Raw genomic sequence first — 22,118 nt, 5'->3', positions numbered from 1 at the left:
CAGAATAATCTAAGTGGAGGTCTTCCAAAGGATATATTTGAAAGACTAAGGTCGTTTGACGTCGGTCATAACCAACTTGTGGGAAAGCTTCCAAGATCTTTCATCCGTTTCTCTACTCTTGAGGTTTTGAACGTGGAAAGCAACAGAATCAACGACACGTTTCCATTCTGGTTGGGTTCTCTACAAAAGCTGCAAGTTCTTGTCCTTCGCTCCAATGCATTTTATGGACCAATACATCAAGTCTCGTTCCCTCAGTTGCGAATCATCGACATATCACATAACCACTTCGATGGAACTTTGCCATCAGATTACTTTTCGAAGTGGACTGCTATGTCATCACTTGGGACCGACGACGATCAGTCTTTCGAAAAGTACATGGGAGATGAATTCCGCTATTACTATGATTCAATGCTTTTGATGAATAAAGGTGTAGAGATGGAGCTAGTACGTATCTTAAAAATCTTAACAGCAATCGACTTTTCTGGAAACAAATTTGAAGGAGAGATTCCAAAGTCCATTGGTCTAATGAAAGAGCTTTGTGTGCTCAACTTGTCAAACAATGCATTCACTGGCCGCATCCCTTCATCTATGGGGAACCTGACAGCTCTCGAGTCCCTGGACGTTACCCAAAACAAGCTTTCAGGGGAAATTCCACAAGAGCTAGGGAACCTCTCGTTCCTAGCGTACATGAACTTCGCTCATAACCAGCTTTCAGGTCTAGTTCCAGGGGGCACTCAGTTTCGGACGCAGCGTTGCTCTTCTTTCGAGGACAATATGGGACTTGTTGGCTCTTCTCTTAACGAAATTTGTAAAGATGCTCACACACCAGCCACACAAGTATATGAAACGTCGGAATCGGAGGAAGAAGACGAAGAAGTGATTAGTTGGATAGCAGCTGCAATAGGATTCATACCTGGCATTTCCTTTGGATTTACGATTGGATACATATTGCTTTCCTACAAACCAAAATGGTTCACGAACCCTTTCGGCCCAAACAATCGTAGAAGGAGAAGCACTCCAACTCACTAGAGAGAGGTATTGATCTGACTTCTAAACGAATTTGTTAGTAAGCATTAGAATAATTAGGTGGATAATATTCTAAAAATATGTCCGTAATTGATACCGAAGTTTGTGAAATATCTCATTGATCTTTCATTTTCGTATACTACAACCAGAAGTTCTACTCTGATGATTAAACTGATGAATTTTAAGAATGTAAAAATCTCTCTGTGTTTGGACTTCACATGGAAGCTTTTTCTGGTTGCTTTCTTAGACACAATCCTTTAGTGCTTTCAGGGTGTCCAAGATAACAACAAGAATGAGGCATGCGAGAGAGAGATGAAGGTCACACTATCCGCATATATGATTTGATAACGTTTAAGAGCTCTCATTGCTTCTCCATTATTCAAGTGTCTAGTTAATAAATTTCTTAGCGCATTAATTTGCTTGTGAATAAGTGAACCAGAAGAACATGTACAAGCTTTGGAATGATTTAAAGCTTTTAGTTTAATGTCAATGTAAGTTTCATGTAATAGTTAAAATCAATCCTTTTTATGTCGAAGAGCAATGGAAGTGAGTAAAAAACCTATCATATACCTATTTTTCAGCAATATATACTGAAACTGAAGCATACCAAGTCAAGGATTAGCAATTAAAAGAGGAAAGAGTATTCCTTTAGAGTAACTTTCAAACTCGGGAGTCAAATCATTTCCATATTCCTTTTTTTCTTCTTCACATATGTTCAAAAGACAAGAAGTAGCTAGAGAAGCATACAAACTTCCAAGAGTTTATTCTTAATTTGAGCTTACCATGCATGTGCTTAAAAACTTCCATTGCTCCCTTTTAGCCAAAGTATCTCCCTTCTTGATTCAAGCTGCAAGAACCCAAACAAAAGATAAGAGATTTTGTACTTGAAGCAAGTGTAATAGAAGTATCAATTTATGAGTTTTGCAAAGTATTTTTACCAGCTCCATCTCCAAAGTAATCATCCTCTCAGCTTGTTTCATCTGAGTATGCTTCAACTCCTTGACTTCCGATAATATCTAGCACAGAAAAAACATATTCATAGTAGTTTTATTAGTGTGTCATAAGCAGAAGTGTTTGGTTTTTTATAGTTCAGGGAACAATGGATGACCTAAACTTACCTCAGTCAATATATCTACGAAGGTGGGGGATCCCGTTTCCATCTTGAAATGATCCATACGTCCGATGTCATCAACCACATCTCCTGTAGTGGCGGAAACATAGGAGGATCCACAGGGAGATTTAGCTATACTTCTTTCCTCAAAGTCCCAGGAAATCTTCTCATCCTCCCAAGAATTAGGCACCATCGATGAAGACGCTGCTCCCATGTTACCCACAACAAAGCTCTGGAGACCATCCTTATCCTTAGGGTCCTCCAAAATCTTGTTCAGTCCATCTAGATGGACTTGAAAGGAAGATGCTGCATCCCAATCGATGACTGAATATGTATCCTCAGCAGGATCTTCCTTGCTAATGCTACATCCTATTCTATTGTTAGCTGTAGTAGAGGTTCCCTTTTGTGTTGGATGGATATTTTGTTGATGATGATAAGGATTCACTTTGACATCTTCACCTTCCTTTGAAGCATTTCTGAAACCTCCACTGTCTTGGCTGAAAGACGGAACTTGAGAAGCAGATGTCGAAGATTCAACACCTTTACATGCTTGAGATGAATGTTCATCTGAAGGTTTGAACAGATTGCTCCACTTATCAACACGTGTTGCTCCTGCCTCACCTATCTGTGCAAGAGAAGATGCGGGAATTGGCTTTCTGGGTGGTGCTACAACCTCTTTAGATGTCGATGGTGCCCTTACAGATGGTGATGGTGAAAACAAACGGAGCAGCTTGTTTGTCTGACCTCGGTCTAGTTCAAACCAAAACATCTTTTCATCCTTGTAGTTCTCCGAAATTACTGGGCTGAACTTTTCTTCAGGCAAGGGCTCACACCGCACTCGGACTCGGACCTTTACCTGTGCCAAATATTTGCAGAACGAGATACATTTCAATTTAGAAGACATTTGGATAAATCAGTTAAAGGAAGCGTTCTGTTCAAAGTAAAGGTACCTGAGCAGGATATGGACTTGGATCAGTCCCATTTGGAGACCAAGCTTTGGGATCAATGTTAAGTTTTCCTTCACTAGCAGCTTCAAAGATCCCGTGAAGTGTTCTGTCACTGTAGTTGAACAGGAATAGCGTCAAACCAGGATCAATGTTCTTGATATATGCCATGTGAGGGGCTGGTAAACCTGTTCACGAACAAGCATCATTCTCAATAATTTGGTCGTCACTAAAGTTAAATCCTCAAAGGTTGCATAGATTGAATAGCCAACTAACCGAACAAATTCTTAGCATAGCACTCTTTGATAGTGCTGAACTTGCATCCAAATATAACCCCACAAAGATCACCCTTCTTAAGATTCCTGACACACATAGGTCCATATCCTGATATGTATTGACCATCCGGAGCCAATATATAGCTCTCTGTCTTCCTCCCTGCACCCATTGCTTCTCACTAGAAAGAACCAATATATATATATATCAAAAATCGAAACCGTAACAAAAGCAAAACTGATGCTGAGTAAAGTGAAACATCAACACAAAAACTGTCTCCAAAATCATCAAACAAATTGCATTCTCTAAAGTATTCTCTTCCAGACACCCTAAGCAGGAGAAATTTGCATTCTGAGACAATGTTTGACTACACTTAAACCTAATAATTTCATGACTACGGGAGAAACCATAGTGAAATTTGTTCTGTCTACTCAGTTCCGAAACCCTAAGCAGAGAGAATCTTCAATTACTGAACTTTAATAACAGTTCTTACTTCAGAAACCAAAGGAAGATGCAAAATCTCATACGCACAAGTGTTCTTCCCCATCAAACGCTCAGTTACAAACCAAAATCGAAGATTTCTAAAAGAGACGAAACAGCAATCTGAACGAAAACGACGAAATAAAAACAAATCTGTGAAAGCTGAGACAAACTGATACCTTAAACGAGAGCAGCTACTCGAGATTGAAGGAGACGATCTCACTCATTGAACGATCTCGAGACGAAGAAGACAAAACCGAACGGAATCTTTCAGAAACTCAAATTTCAACTGCAAAGATGCATCGGGATGAAGAAATCAACAGAGAAATCGAATCCGAAACGGAGAAAAGAAAAAAAAAATTCTTAGGGTTTCTTCGATTTGGGTAATGGCTGATGTGAGGGAGAGAGAGAGAGAGAGAGTTAAAAAGAAGAAGGGGTACTAACTAAGACTGAAAATCCCGCAGAAACCACACTGCAATTTTTATTTTTTTTCCGGAGACAAAAGAAAAAAAAATAAGATGAAGCGCGAAAAAGAAATAATTATGAGACGAGTTTACCCTTTTGGGTTTTTGGGCTTTGACACTAAAATGGCAAGTTATAGGGGTTTTTCCGTAATATTTATTATAGGAGGATGCAGAGAGACGTTGCAGTTGCACATCACGTCAATGCTCTGTGTTTTATTTAATAAAGTAAAGATTTGTTTTAAGATCTTCTTGACCAAATAAATATTACTAATAATTAATTCTGAACTTGAAATTGTTTTTTTTAATCTAGAAATAGGAGCAAGCTTAGCAAAATCAAAATTGAAACAATTAAATCATGCAAGAACATAATTTTGATTTGAATTTGATTTTTTTTTTTATCTATGGATAATGCAGAGCAAACTGAGAACTATACTAAGCAGTCTTATTCTTATATATATGTAAATTATTTATAGTTTTTAAAATATACAAATACAACTCCTTAATCGACGTCTTTGTATATAATATATCAACCCAATTATATTAATCGTTTGTAACTAAATAGTTTTTTATACATTTAAAATTAGATTTCCAACCAATAAAATCCATTCAAAAAGATTCATAGATAATGTTTTTCAATATAAAGAGTTAAATGTTGCTGCCAAACAAAATCTATATATATCTTTTTCTATCTAAAAAATATAATAATATATTAAATCAACGTTTTGTTTTGATTGATTATACTTGGATATTTCCATTGAGCTTGCAAAATCACAAGATTATAGTGTTTTTTTCTGTTTCTTTTTTTTTTGTTTTTTGCCAAAATACAAGTCACCACCATAAAAATATCATCTTTAGGGGGAGAGTTAAATCTAGCTAGGGTTTACTAGATAGTCTCCACCATGATATCACGGCCGCTGAATAACGTCTCAGAGATTTGTGTAAACATTTCTCCACGCAAAACACAAGCGATGACCTCAATAGATAACTCCTTTCCGATCCCAGTAGATCTCGTTATCGAGATACTCGCGAGGTTGCAGGCGAAATACGTAGGGAGATGTCGTTGCGTATCAAAGTTATGGGCCAACATACTTTGCCGTCAAGATTTCACTGAGTTGTTCTTGACTAAATCTTTTGCTCGCCCGCAACTCTTGTTCGCCTGCTTAATGAACGATAGTGGGTTATCCTTCTTCTCCTCATCACATCAGCCTCAAAACCGTAATGAGATCTTGACTGCGATAGATACTAGTTATCTAACTCATGTCCATATGACTTATCGAGTCTGTGGTACGATCAACGGTTTGATCTGTCTCAAAGGTATACGGATCTTTAAGGGAAGTATGAATCCAGCGTCGGCGTTGGTTTTATGTAACCCTACCACCGGAGAATCCTTAACTTTACCCAAAATGAAGACGACTAGGAGGAAGGAGATTGATGTGAAGAGCTATTTTGGGTATGTTCCGACTAAGAAACAATTCAAGGTATTGTCTATGACTTTGCCTGTCAAAGGAAACTCTGAGGGGCATCAAGTTTTGACATTCAGAACTGATAAAAAGCTTTCTTGGAGAATGATCACATGTTGTGTTCCCCATCGTCCTGATCGTAATTGGGGGATATGCATCAATGGTATGTTGTATTATACAGCTGTGGTCATAGAAGAGTCTTTAGAGGTTACTGTGGTGGTTTGTTTTGATTTTGGATCTGAGAAGTTTAGTGTTCTGAAAGTCGTGGAAACTTTCAAAAGAACGTTGCCTAACACGACAACTCCGGTTAACTACAATGGCAAATTAGGTTTGCTGATGACAGAAGAGTCTAACTGGGTTATTAATGGAATAAGTAGATATTTTGAGTTGTGGGTTTTAGAAGACGCTGGAAAACATGAATGGTCGAAGCGTACGTGCGTATTGCCTCCTTCGTGGAAGACTCTAATTGGAAATAGAATCCTATACTTTGTAGGGATGATTAGTACAGATGAGATTGTATTGTCATACCACCCAACCATGCCTCACTACGTTTTCTACTACAATATTGAGAGAGACACAGTTAGAGTAGCTAGAATCAGAGGAATGGAAGGGGTGAAAGGTTATGGATGTCGCATCTTCTTAAACCATGTAGAGAATGTTGAGCTTATTCAAAACATTTTAGTACGTTAAGCACAAGAGATTTTGTAACAAAGCTAGTTTATCTCTTCAGTTCTCGTCCTCAGAAGTCATCTTTTTAATGTAGGACTTAACCTCTTTTTCTTTTTTTTTGGTGGGAAACAGGGAGAAAACTCCCCCGGATTATTATTCAACTACTAGAAAATTATACAAAAACATTCCTTGGCTGAGTGAGACCAGCAATATCCTCATGTAAAACCGATGCCAAATCCGGCGGTACAAGACTTAACCTCTTTTTCTTATGTGGTTGTTCTCCATTTCAAAATATTAATACATTAAATCATTGTATCTAAATTTCCCTAATATATGTATTAGTTTTGAATTTAAACTGAGCATTGTTTGTTTATATCAAAATCTGATTTAACAAGACCTTCGGAACACTTTATTACGTTTTATACTAGATGCGGATAAGCAAAGTACAAATTAGCAAAAAAAAATATGTTCACTAGCAACAGCTAATTAATTTACTGATAAAAATTAAATTTCTGACGAATTTATTCGTTTGTTCAAAAAAAAAAAACTAATAAATTCTATATTACAGTTCATCTCTTTTATTTTAGTCAATGAAGAAAATCGATTAGGGACAGTTGAATCTGGACATGAACAAGAATCTTAAATTAGAACACCCTAGTCCTCTTCGTGTCACATTCATAAATAAATGGAATTGATATATACAGTCCTCTTCGTGTTACATTCTCTTAGTATTTCACAATAATGACATTACAATACTAAGAGAAGAATCTTACATCTATTGATATCATCTCAGACTTTGAGATTAATTAATAATGATTATAAAATATTCTCTGTTAAAATAAAAAAAAACAAAAATATTATCTGTTTTATCTTATTCAATGAAGAAAAATGACTAGGTAGACAGTCGGATTTGGTAGACAGTCGGATTTGGACATGATGACCAAGAAGCTTAATTAAATACTAATTCGAAGTTTAGAACACCTTATTCCTCTTCGTGTCACATTTACAAACCCCGAAAAAAGTACTTTAATAAGAGAGCAAATGAAATAATCTTTTTCTTCTCCCTCAAGTAATCTAAGAACCGCGTTAATCAACTTTTTTTATAAGAAAACTCTACTTTTCTCTTCTTTACTTAATAAAAGAATAATTGAGGAAAACTCAAAAAGACAAAGCGATTCTTTGATTTATAATAGAGGCATCTTTTTAAGTAGTTGTCTTGTATCAGACTTGTTCAAAAACTAAACATTGTTGGAGAAAGAAAAAAATGGTGAGTGTAGTGGGAGAGATGTTTTGTAATCCGTACACGACGGAGCTGGTGGTGAGAAGGCGACGTGAGAGCCTGAAAAAGGAACGCTACGACGTTTTCGATCTCTCCAACAATCTTATCTTCACCGTCGACGGTGGTATTTGGGACATCCGCCGTAGACGTGTGCTCCGTGACGCCACGGGAACTCCTCTTCTCTCCATGCGCACTAAGGTCTCACTCTCACATTAATCACATCTATTTTATCTACTAAATCATTTAATTTTATTGTTGAGGGATCATCACATGTTAATTGTGTCATATGACAATTTGGCTGCATAAACCTAATTTCTCCATATTTAGAACCCAACTTTACACATATATAACATGGTAGCAACGCCTAATTTCATTTTTTTTAGAAATTGGTAGATGTCAATAGACAGACTGAGTGGTAATATGGCCTAATTAAAACCAATTATTCTTGCCAACTTTTCTCTTTAATATTTTTTAAAAATATTTTTTTTTTTACGTATTAGATAGAAATGGTATATGATTACTTGATTAATCGAAACTCGAAAGACATATTAATGAAAAAATGATGATTTGAGACTTAAGACTTAGTCAAGAGAATATCTAGATATGTTTAAAGTTAAAGGTATTGTTCGAGACTAGAGAATATATGTTCTCAAGACTAAAAAAAAAAAGTAGTTTCCATCTCATCATGACCAATTGACTAGATAATTAGGACTTGGTTTTAACTAACTAAAAGGAATTAACAAATGTAGAATGTTTCAGGGACTTATAACGATGAGATACAATTGGGCAGTATACAAAGGAGAAAGCACAGAATCTGAAGATCTTCTTTTCTTAGCAAAGGAACCAAATCTATTATCCTTGAAAACATCACTTGATGTCACTTACCGCCAAACCAAAATTCGTCTGACGTTAGTAGTATCGAGCCAGATTTTCGTACATTTGGTCGTTATATCGGCTCTTCTTTCAAACTCTTTGAGCCAATTCACAATACTCTTCTTGCTGAGGTATGCCATTCATTCATTATTCCTACCTTCTTTGCTTTCTTGCACAAACTAGTTGAAACATCAAACCAGTTTTTCTTAGCTTAATCCTCTAACTAACCACCATTTGCATCCATATGTATATTATTTTTAAGATAATATGAAAAGTGAGAGCTAAATTATGCAGGTGGTTCATGATTTCACATAGGGCGGACTTATAAAAGGGAGTTACAGCTTCAAAGTGAGAGTGAATCCATATGTAGATTTCGCATTTGTCGTGGCGTTACTTGTAATCGCGGATGATACTTCCAATCTACGTTAGACATAGAGTTCTACTAATTGTCAGTCACATTTTGTTTAAACTTTTTTATAAATTGGTACATCAATATATATTAATATTATCATGAATTGATGAGTGTTTTTGGATAACATTTTATGAAAATTTTGGGGCATGGGACATTATCTAAGAAAAAACAAATCTAGTTTCAATGAATGTCAACATTTGCGTCACTACATCATCCCACGATTAAATTTAAATACTATTGAATACGCCCATGTAGAGTTTTATAACTTTTATCTTCCAACTTGATTAATGTTTTTTTATATAGTTCCGTTCTGTTATTATCGTTCCAATCGTCGACACACCAATTTGACCATACGAACGCCAAAAGAGAGATCACGACAATTAATGGGTGTCCACATCCACAAAAAGACGCACAAGTGACCTTCCTCGTTGCTTCCCACTCCCCTAATCTTTCTCTTTCATAATTTTACCTCTTTAAAAATTATTTGCGTCCACGATTACATTATATCCCTTTTATATTTATATTTCTTTCATTAAAAAAGACAAACTATGATGTCAATTCCTATAAACTTTTTTCCAAAAAAAAAAAAAAAAAAAAAAAAAAAAAAACCAATCAGCAAACTTGGTTAATCCTTAGTGCATTACATCAATCTCTCAAAACAATTGATCTTAGACAAGATTATTAACAAAACTGAACTCTTATGTGTCGAGTCTAATTCAAACCTAACTAAATGGAATTAACATTTTTTTGTAGAACTTGTGTGTATATATAAACTTAACTCGTTTATCAAATTCAGACAAAACATGGTTTTGTGTACAATAAAGCGCTTGATAAAAATATCATCATAAGATCCCAAAAGCACATTTTTATTTCAATTATAATATAACCAAACGTTACATCAGATGCAACGGGACAACAAGTCCATTCGGGTTTCCCCATTCTTGTTCCCACTAAAAACAACATACAAGTTTAAAAGCAAATTAAAAAAGAACTAGCGACAGCCAAAACGCAGCGTTAGCTTTCCAAACGCACACACCGCGTTTTAAACAGCAACCAAATCTTTATCAACCCATAAAAACAAACCAAACACACAACGACACGTAAGCAGCCTTTATTTAGTTATAACCTGACGTGGCTGTTACTTTACCAAATTCCTTCAAATCGCAAGAACCAAACCGGGTACGGATTTACCAGCCCGACCCGAGAATTGGCTTTCCCAGACGGAAGGACAATGCGACGGAGCAATCTCAGCGGAGCGTCGTCCAGCGACAACGTTACCAATCCGCGTAACGGTGAGAGAAGTGTTAGAGTACTCCCTCACCTGAGTGATTATCCCATTCGCAACGGTCCAAGCGTGGATCCAAGAGACCGAGGTCGCGGCGTCGCAGCCTTCAGCGATGACGGTGGATCCGAACGAAACGACGGAGAGAGGAACGAACTCGAACGAGGGAGAGACACCTCCGGTGAGCATGCGCATCAAAAACTGGTGCGGCGGAGGGCCGTGGAACCAATACTCCAGATCTGGGGTTAGGATCCGGTGAACAGAGTCGACGTCGCGAGATCTCAGGGCTTCATACAGTTTCAGAACCACGTCTCGGTTCTTGATCTCTGATTCCGCCAGAGTATCCAGTTCTTGGCGAGTTTCTGGAATCGATGTTGACGAATTATTAAAAAAAAACGAGAAGGTAGAAGAAGATGAACGGAGGATTTTGAAAATGGTATGAATGATGAAACTGGGATTTATATAGCGGAGGATATGGGGTTGGGGTTTGATTCTCTACAACCAACCCTATTTTTAAGGTTTTTGGATTTTTAGTTTTTCATTGACACGTGTCGGGTTATTGTTGGGTTAAACTGGATTGTGGGACCCGAAGATAAAGCTCTTTGGGAGCTGAGCCAGCTAATGTTTTGACCCTACTACAGTCGTCGTATTAGGTGAATATTTATTAGGTTATTTGATTTTGCTCATGGTAAGTAAATGTCTCTCTTGACTTTTAGTTGATGATTTTGAGAAGAAATCAATTTTTATCAAACCCAAATGGCCAAACCTATGAAAGTTTTTTAGTTGATTCAGAAATTTATGTAAGATTTTGTTTAAAAAATATTTAAAATGAAACTATACAATTTAAAACTAACTCTGATGATTTTTAAAAATATTTTTTAAAAAACACACAAATTTTACTAGTATATATATGCATTTTTAATAATAAAATGTGTAAAATTTTTGTTAAATCTAACGAAAAATCATTTAGCGAATAACACCAATTTTTGTAGCTAGTATTTACAAATTATTGAACAAATAACAAACACATGAATTGTTTTTTAAGAAATCAATGATCCACTAATTACAAACTTTGTTTAAATTAGTAATTTAATTAAAATCCACTAACCAGAAAATCTTTAAATTATTTTTCAATAATGACTTTCCACTTAAAATAACCAATTAGTTCTTGATATTTGCCTAGGCTCGCATAGTCATATTATTGGAGGCAACATTTTAACAGTTCATTATTCATTTATTTTTATAATAAATAAATGATTTCTTGTTAGTATTCTATTAAAATGATTGGTAGAGAAATTAAGAAATATGTAAAGAAACGTGTTCAACGAGTGTGTTGGTCGGCCAGTCGGGCCAACCGATCACAAAGGTTTCAGAAATCAGAAGGCAGCATCATGCATGATCACCTTGACACGTGTCCATCAGAGAGTCCACGTAGATCAGAATGGTCACCTATAGCTTGGTCTAGTCATGTGACTGTGCTGTGTACCCTTGACACGTTTCGATGTTTTATACTATAATACATTTATACGTATTTTTCTTTCAACAAACAGGGGGAATGTATTGAAGAATTTTGGAATCGTAGAAAGTTTAAATTGGTTACAGATTATTTTTTTTTGTTAAAGATTATGTGAAATATATATAGTCTTTTGGCTTTATGTCGAGCAGAAACAGAAATTAAGCTCTAATTTTGTCAATATTGGTTGATGTTTTTTTCTTTAAACCAATTTAAGACTTTTAGAAACTAAAAATTTGATTGGATGATAAAAAGCAACATTGTTTTTGTCATAACTCTCTTTTGATATTTTATGCAGCGTTTTACAAGGAAAGATAAGGGCAAGCTTTTTAAAGTAGGGCTTAAAGTTTTAACTAATACATCAAAAGTTGATTACACAAGAAAATACAAAAAGTTGATTACATAAACAAATAATTATACATAAGTGGATTAGTGATGTGGTTCTCCACGAAAATGACTCTTTAAGACAGCGACACATAATTCCTAATGTTGCATAGTGCATACTCAATGCTCATACTCTGATCTTTCTCTAAAATGACAATTTTGCGGTTTGATTGTATCCGGTTTAAAATTTTCAGTTAAGTTTGGTTCGGCTCATAATCAAACCGCAATAAATCCGGTTCTCTAAGGTATGCATTATGCAATAATATCATCAAGAACCAAGACGTGGTTCGGTATCATATACTCCGAAATATGCACACCTTATATGAATACTTCTTCAGACAATTTTTTTTTTGCATATATAATTTGTCTGAAGAAATTTGCTTCTTTCCTTTTTCAGTTTAGTTTGGTTTCCGTACTTCACATATTTACATATCGTTTTTGCTCCTTCCAAATTTCTAGATCGAATAACCCAAACATCCAACCATATCATAACAAAATTGGACAAATTCAAAATCCTATATTTAACCACAAGAGGAAAAAAAATAGAAGACTACTGTATGTTCAAAAGATGTGCCTGGACCAAAGATGAAACATGAAAGACTCAAAATCTCTCACGGTCGATGTACGAATTCATCTCAGGTTCATATTACTTTACAACTAATCCATGTATTAGAAACAAAAGTCAAGCCTGTAAAGTGTAAAGGTCTAACTGAAGTATGACAGAAAAAAATTATATTACAGGATTGTCTACAACTCACATGAATCAACCGGTTTTATAATCATTCAAACAGCCTTGTAATCAAAAGTTATCCTCAAATCAAACTTATACATCACCAGAAGAGGAAAAAAGAAGGAGAGTTACCAGTGGCTTCCGATTCCATATCAAGCTTCTCGGTTTATAGACAGAGGAGAAGGTGGAGTCAGAACAACCTCGCTTTTATCTTCTTCTTTCACTCTAGGTGTCTGTACATTTGGACTGTGTACCTCTTTCCAAAACCTGCTCGGACTTGGAGAACTAGCTCCACTTATGTTTTTCGGGGAGTTCCGGAGACCAAACCGAGGATCAAACACACCATCTTCACGAGGCAGAGGAGATACCATACTCTTCTCTTCAGCTCTCTGGCAGAATTTATCTTCCACTATCTCATAAGTGTTAGCAGTTCGAACTTCTTGAGCTAAAGAGCACCAGCAACAGAATAACCAGAGCGCACAATCAGCAACCGCAGCTCTACCGAAGCAGAACTTATAACTCGGCAGTTTGAATCTTTTCCTCATCTGAATTCTCCAGAATCCACCATAGAGCAAACCAAACACACAAAGAAGGATTCCAGATATCCCAAGCGCCTCTCTAACCGTCTCATTATCGATATTAACCGCAGCTAAGTTGAATATAAAGAAAGGTGCCAAGCAAAAGAGAATAAACGTAGCTATGTGAACATACATGTTCCCAAACCCAACTCTCTCCATGTTCCATCCAAAGACACAGAAAGTGCAGAAAAGAGAAAGATAAGCCAATGAAATATCATCCCAAATATCCAAAATCCCACCACTCCATTGAGGATCACTCACCGAAACCATTCCATCTCCAACCCCAGTGGAAGCAGAAGCAAACGAATACCTCCTCTCTAAAGTAAACCGGCGATTCACAGACCCTTCTTCACGCTGCAGTTGATTCTCCTCGTCTTCATGTGAATCATCATAATCTTTCCCAAGTGGACTTAGTATAGTGTACAAACCTGCAACCGCAGGAGCTCCAATAGCAGCAGAGATACATATAGCGACTCCAATGGGAGGTCTCTCTGATCTCCTGTATCCAACATTAAGACCACAAAGCGCGTACTGAGCAAAACAATTCAAGTGAAGCAAAATGATAACAACCAGCATATGCATCCATTCATTAGGCTTATAAGTCCCGTTCTTGCAATAAGCATTCCTAAGCTTTGTAATATCATCATGCTTCCATCTACAAAGAAGCACCAAGTGATAAAACCGTTTCGGATGTTGATAAAGACACATCAAAGTAAACAAACCATTAAGGATCTGGTTGTTAACTTCAAACCAAGCATCTCTCTGTGACTTCTTAGGCAAAGCATGATTCAACATACCAGTCATAACCATGAAGAGAATAGCACCAGAGACCCCAACGACAAGTATCCACACAAAGAGAGCCATGTTAATAGGATTCTTAATCCACTCTTTCCCCATTTTCATCAGAGAACTCCAATCGATCTTCCGGTGAAGCACACCACTGATTCTTTCCCTGAAATTATGGCTGCTGCCGCTACTTGAGCTCGTGACTGACCGTGAAACCTCGTCTCTATCCTCAGCCATTTTCTTGAATTTAGCAGAAGGAGAACCAAATTTCAGAAGCTTGATTCTACTAGAGGAATCAGGCAAAGCACTAACAGACCATCTCCTAGGTTTACCATCACCACCAATCAGAGTTCTTCTAGATGTAGAAAGATCAAGAGGACAAGGGGGAACCTTTGTTTTACCAGAAGAACCATTAGATTCCTCAATCTCTGCTTTCAAATTCCCATCACAATTCGATCCCATTGTATCTCTCTCTCTTGAAGAAGATCAAATCTTGTGGAATAAAGCAGGAGCTACTCTTAAAGGCATATATGCTTAAACATTGTTGGCAAAGAATATAAAACCCAGAAAACTAAAAGAAGAAGAAAAGATTCCAACTTGCCCCCAAAAATTCGATTCAGCTACAATTACAGAGAGAGAGAAAAAAACCCAGAAAATTTTAGAAAGAAGCGTTACTCAAGAAGACTATGAATTTTCAAAAAAAGGAGACTTTGAAGAAGAAGAAGAACAGATAAGCGTGTAAATCAAAAAGGTTTGGTGTGAAATTGCTGGAACATGAGATTGGTCGTTGGGGAAGAACAAGTCTCAGATTCTTGTTTTCTTTCTTCTCTTGGTAGCAGTTTAACTATAGCATCGATCAGGCCGCCATTATTGTCCCAAGACGTTTTTATTATTGTATTTGTTCGAAAAAGTTTAGCATATAACATATTATTAGACTGGCCCATTAACGACCCTATTTGTATAAATAATACCCAACAAAGGTCCATAGTGTTTCTCAGGTGCAGACTTCGTGGTGTTTTTAACTTACTTAAAAACGACGCGACGTCTTAAACCGAGAAAGTAAAACGGCACAGTTGGTGTGATCCACTGGGATATTAGCGTTTTCTTTCTCACCTTCTCTGTCTCTCTCTCTCTCTCTCTCAATGTTGTCTGGCTCCAAACGTATGAACCAGAACAAAGGCTTTTAGATAGTTCCGTGTCCGAACCCTAAAAAATTATTCAATAAACCTCACCAACAACAAAATAAATTAAAAAAACGAATGCTTTTGTTCAATCATCTTCTCAGTTTCTGATTCCGAAGAAAACCCTAATTAAAAAAAATTAATCATGGACTGCTCATGCAGTACTCGTCCTTCGTCTCTGCTCATCTCTTCCGAACCATCGCTCCGCTTCCCTCGCTCTAATTTCGCCTCGAATCTCAAATTCTTGGTTTGTATTAGTATCCCTTAGTTGTCATGCTTTAGCTTTGATTCGAATTCGATTGAGTATAATATTAAAAGTTCTGGGCTTTTTTATTATTTTCAGATACCGAAAGAGACGAAGCTTGTGAAGGAGCGTCTGGTAGTGAGGAGTTCTGCTGGGTCTGATGATCTTAACGGCGACGTTAATGAGTTCCCTCTCAAACCAAACAAACTCTTTGTGCAAGAGGTAAGTCTTTTAAATAGCTCTGTAACTAGAGTAGTCTCTGTTTTATGGGTTTTTTGGTGGATGAGAAGTGGCAATTTGATGAATTTATTAATGATTTGTTGGAATTTATAAGGCGATTGGAGCTGAGTATGGAGAAGGGTTTGAGACTTTTAGACAAGATGGTCCTCTCAAAGTGGATGTGGTAAGAGCTACTAATGCTTTTGAAATCTTTTATTTGTTAAGAGTTTTGATCAAAAGAGCTGTTTATGGAAAGCTTGTCTTGTTGGTAACATGCTGTTTATTTGGTTTGCTTGTAAGTAGGATTTCTGGAATGAGAAGTTGCAAGATGGGTTTCTTCAAAGAATACGTTACGCTATGAAACCAGATGAAGCCTATGGACTTATTTTCTCTTGGGACAATGTTGTGGTAATCCTTTGACACCATCTTTATGTTTGCAAGTTACTTGGTTGAAGTTCTTGTTGCTTGTAACTAGATTACCTATGATAGATAGCTTCTTCTTCTGGTGGGGCATGATGATTTTTCTTGTATATATTGGTTTTTTAGTTGGTTTAGATGATACTGCCTTATTATTTGGTAATTCTTGGAAGTTGTAAGATAGAATTGCGTGGTCCATGCATGCCAGATTTAGGCCTAGTTTAGATATAGTTTCTCTTTCTTCTTGTATGGCACGCGGATTTGGCAAAATATGTAGAATTTAATTGCTTCTTCAGATGATGCTTTCATGTGAGGTGGTAAATCTCATGAGGTCTATACTAATTTTGGATTGTGGGATCAAAATTACTCATTTTTCCATTTATGGTTCAAACTTTGTAGGCTGATACTCGAAGTCTTAAGTTGGAAGCTTGGAAGCAGCTTGCTTCAGAAGAAGGTAAGCTTTTATTGCTCTTCTGCTTTTAGATTTTACCTATATATAATCTAATTTCTTTTTTGCATACATGTGAGTGAAAAGAGATATCATGCAATTCCTGCTCATATATGTTTAGTATTGCCCCTGCACCCTATTAAGAATGTCGAGAGAGTGAACCAGAGATTTTAATGAACTCATACGTTAGAATACATTCTAGTCCTCAATTGTTTGTTTTGCATTTTTCTGTTACGTTTTAGATGTTAATATAGTGTGTTTCCCGTTCAGTGTTTTAAGAACCTTTAGAGTTTAAATATAAATTTCTTTGTAAATTGTAAACGCAAAGAAACTCCACTGCGTTTACAGTTCGCAACAGAATTTGGAAAGCCCAAATGCATAAGTCGGCGAGTCTGCGTCTAAAACAATCTAATCCTTTCGGTATAGAGATTGCTCTGGATGCTCATTGCAGGATATAGTTGTCTTGTTATGTAGAGGTTTAATATGTTAACTGCTGTATTAAGATAATCTCGTGTGTTTTGGTCTTTATCTGGCATGCTTTAAAATTCAAGGCATTGCTTTTATCTTACATGAATTTGTCTGGCAGGAAAAAAAATTGTGGAGGAGAGGGATATCCAAAGACAGATGCTTTATGCTGGCGCTGACCATGTGCTGAGTAAGGTTTGATTTTTCTGTTCGCAGTTGCCATTTTCTTGGATATGAATTATATGTTCTTGTGAATTCATAACTCTTGTCTCATAGTATTCTTTTATATATACGAGTTAGCCATAACTCAGAGCTCTATGTGTCTGGTTGATTCATATCAGAAGGAAAGGGGTTTAATCAGTGGGTTGATTCCAAAAAATTTCAGGTATTGTTTTGGGAGAAAACGCAAAGCAAAATCGACAGATTGAAACTCAGGCTATCGGAAATATATTATGATAATCTTCTCAAAGTAAGGTCTTTCTTTATCAATCTTTGCTTTACTAAGATGCTTATTTATTTCTAGGTTCCCTGAGTTGTTTTCGCTATCTATATTTCAGCTCACAGAACCAAAAGAGGGACTTAGAGATTGGCTTGACGCTGTTTCAACTGCTCGCATTCCCTGTGCTGTTGTCTCAAATCTTGATCGAAAAAACATGATTAATGCCCTTGAACGGATGGGACTTCAAACGTATTTCCAGGCGAGTAATAACTTTAGAGAATCATTTCCTTTTTTTTGCAAATGAATGGTTATATTTGCTGACACTTGTATTCATTTTCTATTTCAGGCAGTGGTTTCAGAGGAAGATGGTATGGAATCTATAGCTCATAGATTTCTTTCAGCAGCTGTGAAGGTACTGTTACAATTTCAATTGTGAATCCTTAGCCAATTTTTGTTAATTGTTTGGTGAAAGATTACATAACTTTTTATGCAGTTGGATAGAAAACCGTCGAAATGTGTTGTGTTTGAGGATGATCCTAGGGGTATAACTGCTGCTCACAACTGTACAATGATGGCAGTTGGATTAATCGGTGCTCATCGGGCGTAAGTATTAAAGTTACTCTTTTACACATCTTTGGGAACCAGAAGCATTCTGGCATCTAACTTTTATCAAAAAAAAACAAATTTGCAGGTATGATCTGGTTCAGGCTGATCTTGCGGTTGGAAACTTTTACGAGCTATCTGTGATAAACCTCAGAAGATTGTTTGCCAACAAAGGCTCTACATTTATGGAGCATGAGAAACAAATCATAGAAAAATCTCCGCCCAAAAGAAAGCTAACCATTGATACCATATTCTAGGCATTGGACCGCAGCATATACTAGTTAGGCTAGGTTCATATAATCTCTTAAGCTCTTGTCTTTATGGTTTATACATATGTTTGAGATACTAGACGCAAACCGGATCTATGGAGTGAATAGCATGTTTATTATCACCATTTTCGTGGGATTTTTTTTGGCTGTTTCAAGACCAATGTTCTCAACTCTTTGCATTGTACATTTTTGGTTGTGTGGAGTTTTCATGAGAAAGCGATGGGAAAGTGGACCCAAGAAAACATTCCTGGAGCTTAGGACAATGGCATCAATGGTGGGCTGTTAAAAACGAATCAGATACTTTTAAAGTAGAACCAAAAAGACAAAACTGGAAACAGTGACTGTTAAGGCAAAGTGGTGAAACCAAAAACTTACCCATTTGTGTTTCAGTATTGCCTTTACTGCTTTACAAAAACCATACATTTTCATCACGTGTCATTTTATCATTAGTAGAAACTAGATTGAGCATAGGCATCAAAATGGGAAAAAATGGCAAATTATAATTTAAGTTACATAAACATTGTACAGTAAAAATCCTACCATATCTAACTTTTTCGAAATTCTTTTGCTAAAAGTCTACAATAAGAGATGTAAATAGAGCTATGGAGTATAATAGCTATGTGTGTTTTACTTGTACCATTACCAATGGTAGTAATACTTCGTGATTATGTTTCAGGATCTCACTTTCTGCCTCGATGGTACAATGTAGGAATTGCATACATATTTGTAGGTCGAATTTAAAAGAGAATAGCAAAAGAAGATGTTTTCCTTTTGGGAAATGGATAAGTGGAGCAATTTGATTGTTACAAGCAAAATCCAAAAGGACCATTGATTCAATTTGCGAATTTGATTGACATGTGCCCTATTAATTGTACTCCACAGAATCGCATAAAACACAAAACTTTTATAAAGTTTATCTCTTAATTATTAATTAATGAATGTATTTAACTCATTTCGACATTTTATTGGGTGGGGATTTTTAAAAAGGATAAAGAAAAGTGGGGTCTCTTTTATGTTTGTAGTTGTACTAATCATAATCAGAATGTTCTTTGACAGACTTATTCTTTGTTCCATTGTGCATAACCTAAACTTGTAATGATTAGATTTCCCAATATCATTAGCTAGCTATTAGGCTTTCTTGTAAATCTTTTTTTTTATGCATAGATAAAAAGTTTCGAACCTAACTAGTCCAATGAAATCGGTTTTGTTTTGATTAGAATACAGTCTTATTTTTATAAATTAAAAGACAATCATTTCTCAATGTTTTACAAAAAAAAAAAATTCTGCTTTTTCTCTCGTAGTAAACAAACTAAAATTACAATAGAAGCTTCGCTTTTGTTATGGACTATAAATTGTAAAAAAAACTTGTGTCAATGAGTCATGACAACTTATTATTGACAAGTAACTTGTTTCTCACCCTTAAGTGATCCACTGAAAAAAACAATTATTCCATATAATAACTATTTTATATCTGGATATCGATATCCAAGTTCTCATCCGACAGAATGAACATTTCAATATAGTGGTTTCCTAAGATAATTAACGAAACTAATCAAAACTATATCATGTTAATGACACGTTTCTTCGAAGCAATCAAAGTAATATACGATCACAGAATAAAGGAAGACAAAAAAGGAGATGCAAATGCAAATAAGAAAGTTAGGACTTAAGAATTTGAAATTTGTACTCACCCAATTGGATCAGAGCTTTTATATATATCTTACTAATTTATTCTCATATGAATTAAAATGGGTGTGATTGTACTGCGACTTTTAAACTAATTCCAAACAAATAAAAACATAACAAAAAAAGGGTCCACTTCTCCCCAGCCAGCAAAATGTTGATTTTGACATGCACATAGAGGATATGGAAAAGAAAAATAAACCAAAAGACAGTAACATATTTATAAATGAATTAAAATGCTGATCATTCACATTATTTATGTAACAATTAGTTAGCTTTCCCCCCCTTTCTTTGTCATACTTTATAATAAAGAACCTACTTGCATAATATACATAAATTGATATTTTTGTTTGTAGTTACAAATACAATCATAAAGTACAAACTACAACAAAGTAATACATCGAGTTTCGTATGAAATATCCTAACGAATCATTGTGATATACGTTTTGGATAAACGTTTGATCCTTTGTGTTTGTTTGAACCCTATATAATATCCTAACGAATCATTTTGATATGGAAATAATATGAAGGTTAAACCCTTTATATACGTTTTGATAAAATTTGATCCATTGTGTTTGTTAAAACCCTATACAACATCCTAACAATTCATTATGATATGGAAATATATATACGTCTCCGTTTAAATTTTGATCTATTGTAATTGTTTGAACCCTATAATATATCCTAACGAATCATCATGGTGATATTGACATAATATGAATTAGGTTAAACCCTATATATACTTTTTGATAAAAGTTTGATCAGTTGTGTTTTGTTTGAACCCTATATAGCTAGGTTTCATATAGAAGAAGAATACACATAATCTTTTCAAAGAAAGAGAGATCTTCAGTTAAGTCAAATAAGCCAACTAACACACATAAGGACAAGATGTTGCTTGTGTTGCCTACACACTTTAGAGAAATTGGATCAAAAGTCTACATCCGATTAATTTCAAAATCCTGAAAAGTAGTATTTTTTCTTACAATCGATTCATTAAATCTTTTTAAGACATTGTTTTAGGCTTTTAGCCGTAAGCTGCCGAGTACAACGAACCAAATTCGAATCTAAATATGGTGTGGCCGAAAAAGTCTTGAAAATAGTTGTCTGTATCATTGCTTATATAAAATATTCACTAAAATACTAATGATTAACAAGTGACAAATAAAAGTTTTAATGTATATAATGAATTTTCAGTGGGTTTTTTTTTCCAGAAAAGAAGAAAGTTGAAACACCAGAGGGGAAAAAAGTAGGGGCCAACGCTTTGCCACTAATCACTTTGGTTTGGCCAACTCCATCATTAAAAAGTTCAAACCCCTCCACTGATTAAACTTTCTTAATTTCCACAAATCCACTGCATCTAATCTTGCGTTTCAAAATTATATTCAAAACACACGCACTTAACTCCCCAAATCCATAGGTCAATATGTGTAATTTCCAACAAAATAATCTCAAGCTATTAATTCCTTCCTTGTGCATAGATGTACATATAGTTGCTTGAAACAGTAGCTGCTTAACTTGTGGGTAGTTTAATGAACGTTAATGAACTGAATGATTTAAAAAAAAAAATCCACTAAGCTAATTGATAGTTATTTCGTGGGTAAAAATAAACAATTAATGATTTTTCTCGTTTAAAGTTTTTTATTCGATAAGAGGATACGACCAACAAATAAAATGTTGTAGGAAGACTTTGTTGAAAAGTCCTCTAAAGTGACTGATTGAGCCCAACTCTCCATTATGCTCCCTTTGTTTTGTTCCTCTCTATTACTTACCAGCTTCCATTTTGTCCTTTTCTTTCATATTCTCTTATATCATGTAATACCTTGATTTTTGAATATATAGACTTGTAATGGAAAAAATTAAATATAAATTATTCGAATTATACTTTA

General features: G+C 35.5%; 8 protein-coding genes across 8 annotated transcripts in view; 5 read left to right on the top strand and 3 right to left on the bottom strand.

The window, feature by feature from the left end:
* The window catches only part of LOC104764846 (receptor-like protein 12), a 3,725-nt gene extending 2,353 nt beyond the window's left edge, over positions 1 to 1,372 (top strand). The window contains exons 2-3 of the mRNA XM_010488443.2: positions 4 to 1,035; positions 1,288 to 1,372. Coding sequence (XP_010486745.2) covers positions 4 to 1,029 — 1,026 coding nt within the window. The 3' untranslated portion in view covers positions 1,030 to 1,035; positions 1,288 to 1,372. The remainder of the gene's footprint in view (positions 1 to 3; positions 1,036 to 1,287) is intronic.
* The window catches only part of LOC104764845 (receptor-like protein 12), a 23,389-nt gene extending 21,933 nt beyond the window's left edge, over positions 1 to 1,456 (top strand). The window contains exon 2 of the mRNA XM_019241500.1: positions 1,297 to 1,456. The gene's annotated coding sequence lies outside the window, so the exon portion shown is untranslated. The remainder of the gene's footprint in view (positions 1 to 1,296) is intronic.
* Positions 1,652 to 4,285, bottom strand: LOC104764847. Its single transcript, XM_010488444.2, has 6 exons — positions 4,014 to 4,285; positions 3,358 to 3,535; positions 3,088 to 3,269; positions 2,145 to 2,993; positions 1,965 to 2,042; positions 1,652 to 1,873 (listed from the first exon to the last, which is right to left on the bottom strand). The coding sequence occupies exons 2-6, from the start codon at positions 3,524 to 3,526 to the stop codon at positions 1,820 to 1,822; spliced, it is 1,332 nt and encodes a 443-aa protein (XP_010486746.1). The 5' UTR covers positions 3,527 to 3,535; positions 4,014 to 4,285; the 3' UTR covers positions 1,652 to 1,819.
* Positions 5,864 to 6,448, top strand: LOC104767433 (putative F-box protein At3g23960). Its single transcript, XM_010491459.1, has one exon. It carries the CDS (start codon positions 5,864 to 5,866, stop codon positions 6,446 to 6,448), a length of 585 nt encoding a protein of 194 aa, XP_010489761.1.
* On the top strand, positions 7,608 to 9,074 carry LOC104764823 (protein LURP-one-related 9-like). The gene is made up of 3 exons (XM_019241205.1): positions 7,608 to 7,904; positions 8,466 to 8,710; positions 8,874 to 9,074. The coding sequence occupies exons 1-3, from the start codon at positions 7,692 to 7,694 to the stop codon at positions 8,905 to 8,907; spliced, it is 492 nt and encodes a 163-aa protein (XP_019096750.1). The 5' UTR covers positions 7,608 to 7,691; the 3' UTR covers positions 8,908 to 9,074.
* Positions 9,837 to 10,703, bottom strand: LOC104764822 (wound-induced protein 1-like). The gene has a single exon (XM_010488419.2). The coding sequence runs from the start codon at positions 10,466 to 10,468 to the stop codon at positions 10,148 to 10,150; it is 321 nt and encodes a 106-aa protein (XP_010486721.1). The 5' UTR covers positions 10,469 to 10,703; the 3' UTR covers positions 9,837 to 10,147.
* LOC104764821 lies at positions 12,857 to 15,134 on the bottom strand. Its single transcript, XM_010488418.2, has one exon. It carries the CDS (start codon positions 14,724 to 14,726, stop codon positions 13,053 to 13,055), a length of 1,674 nt encoding a protein of 557 aa, XP_010486720.1. The 5' UTR covers positions 14,727 to 15,134; the 3' UTR covers positions 12,857 to 13,052.
* On the top strand, positions 15,393 to 18,735 carry LOC104764819. The gene is made up of 11 exons (XM_010488417.2): positions 15,393 to 15,692; positions 15,789 to 15,911; positions 16,024 to 16,092; positions 16,212 to 16,316; positions 16,725 to 16,779; positions 17,360 to 17,433; positions 17,624 to 17,707; positions 17,796 to 17,936; positions 18,024 to 18,089; positions 18,171 to 18,280; positions 18,369 to 18,735. The coding sequence occupies exons 1-11, from the start codon at positions 15,591 to 15,593 to the stop codon at positions 18,535 to 18,537; spliced, it is 1,098 nt and encodes a 365-aa protein (XP_010486719.1). The 5' UTR covers positions 15,393 to 15,590; the 3' UTR covers positions 18,538 to 18,735.

Source organism: Camelina sativa, chromosome 19 (genome assembly GCF_000633955.1).
Source record: "Camelina sativa cultivar DH55 chromosome 19, Cs, whole genome shotgun sequence".
Taxonomy (NCBI): Eukaryota; Viridiplantae; Streptophyta; class Magnoliopsida; order Brassicales; family Brassicaceae; genus Camelina; species Camelina sativa.
The sequence above is the reverse complement of the archived record's forward strand: the minus strand, read 5'-3'. Positions and strand labels throughout refer to the sequence as shown.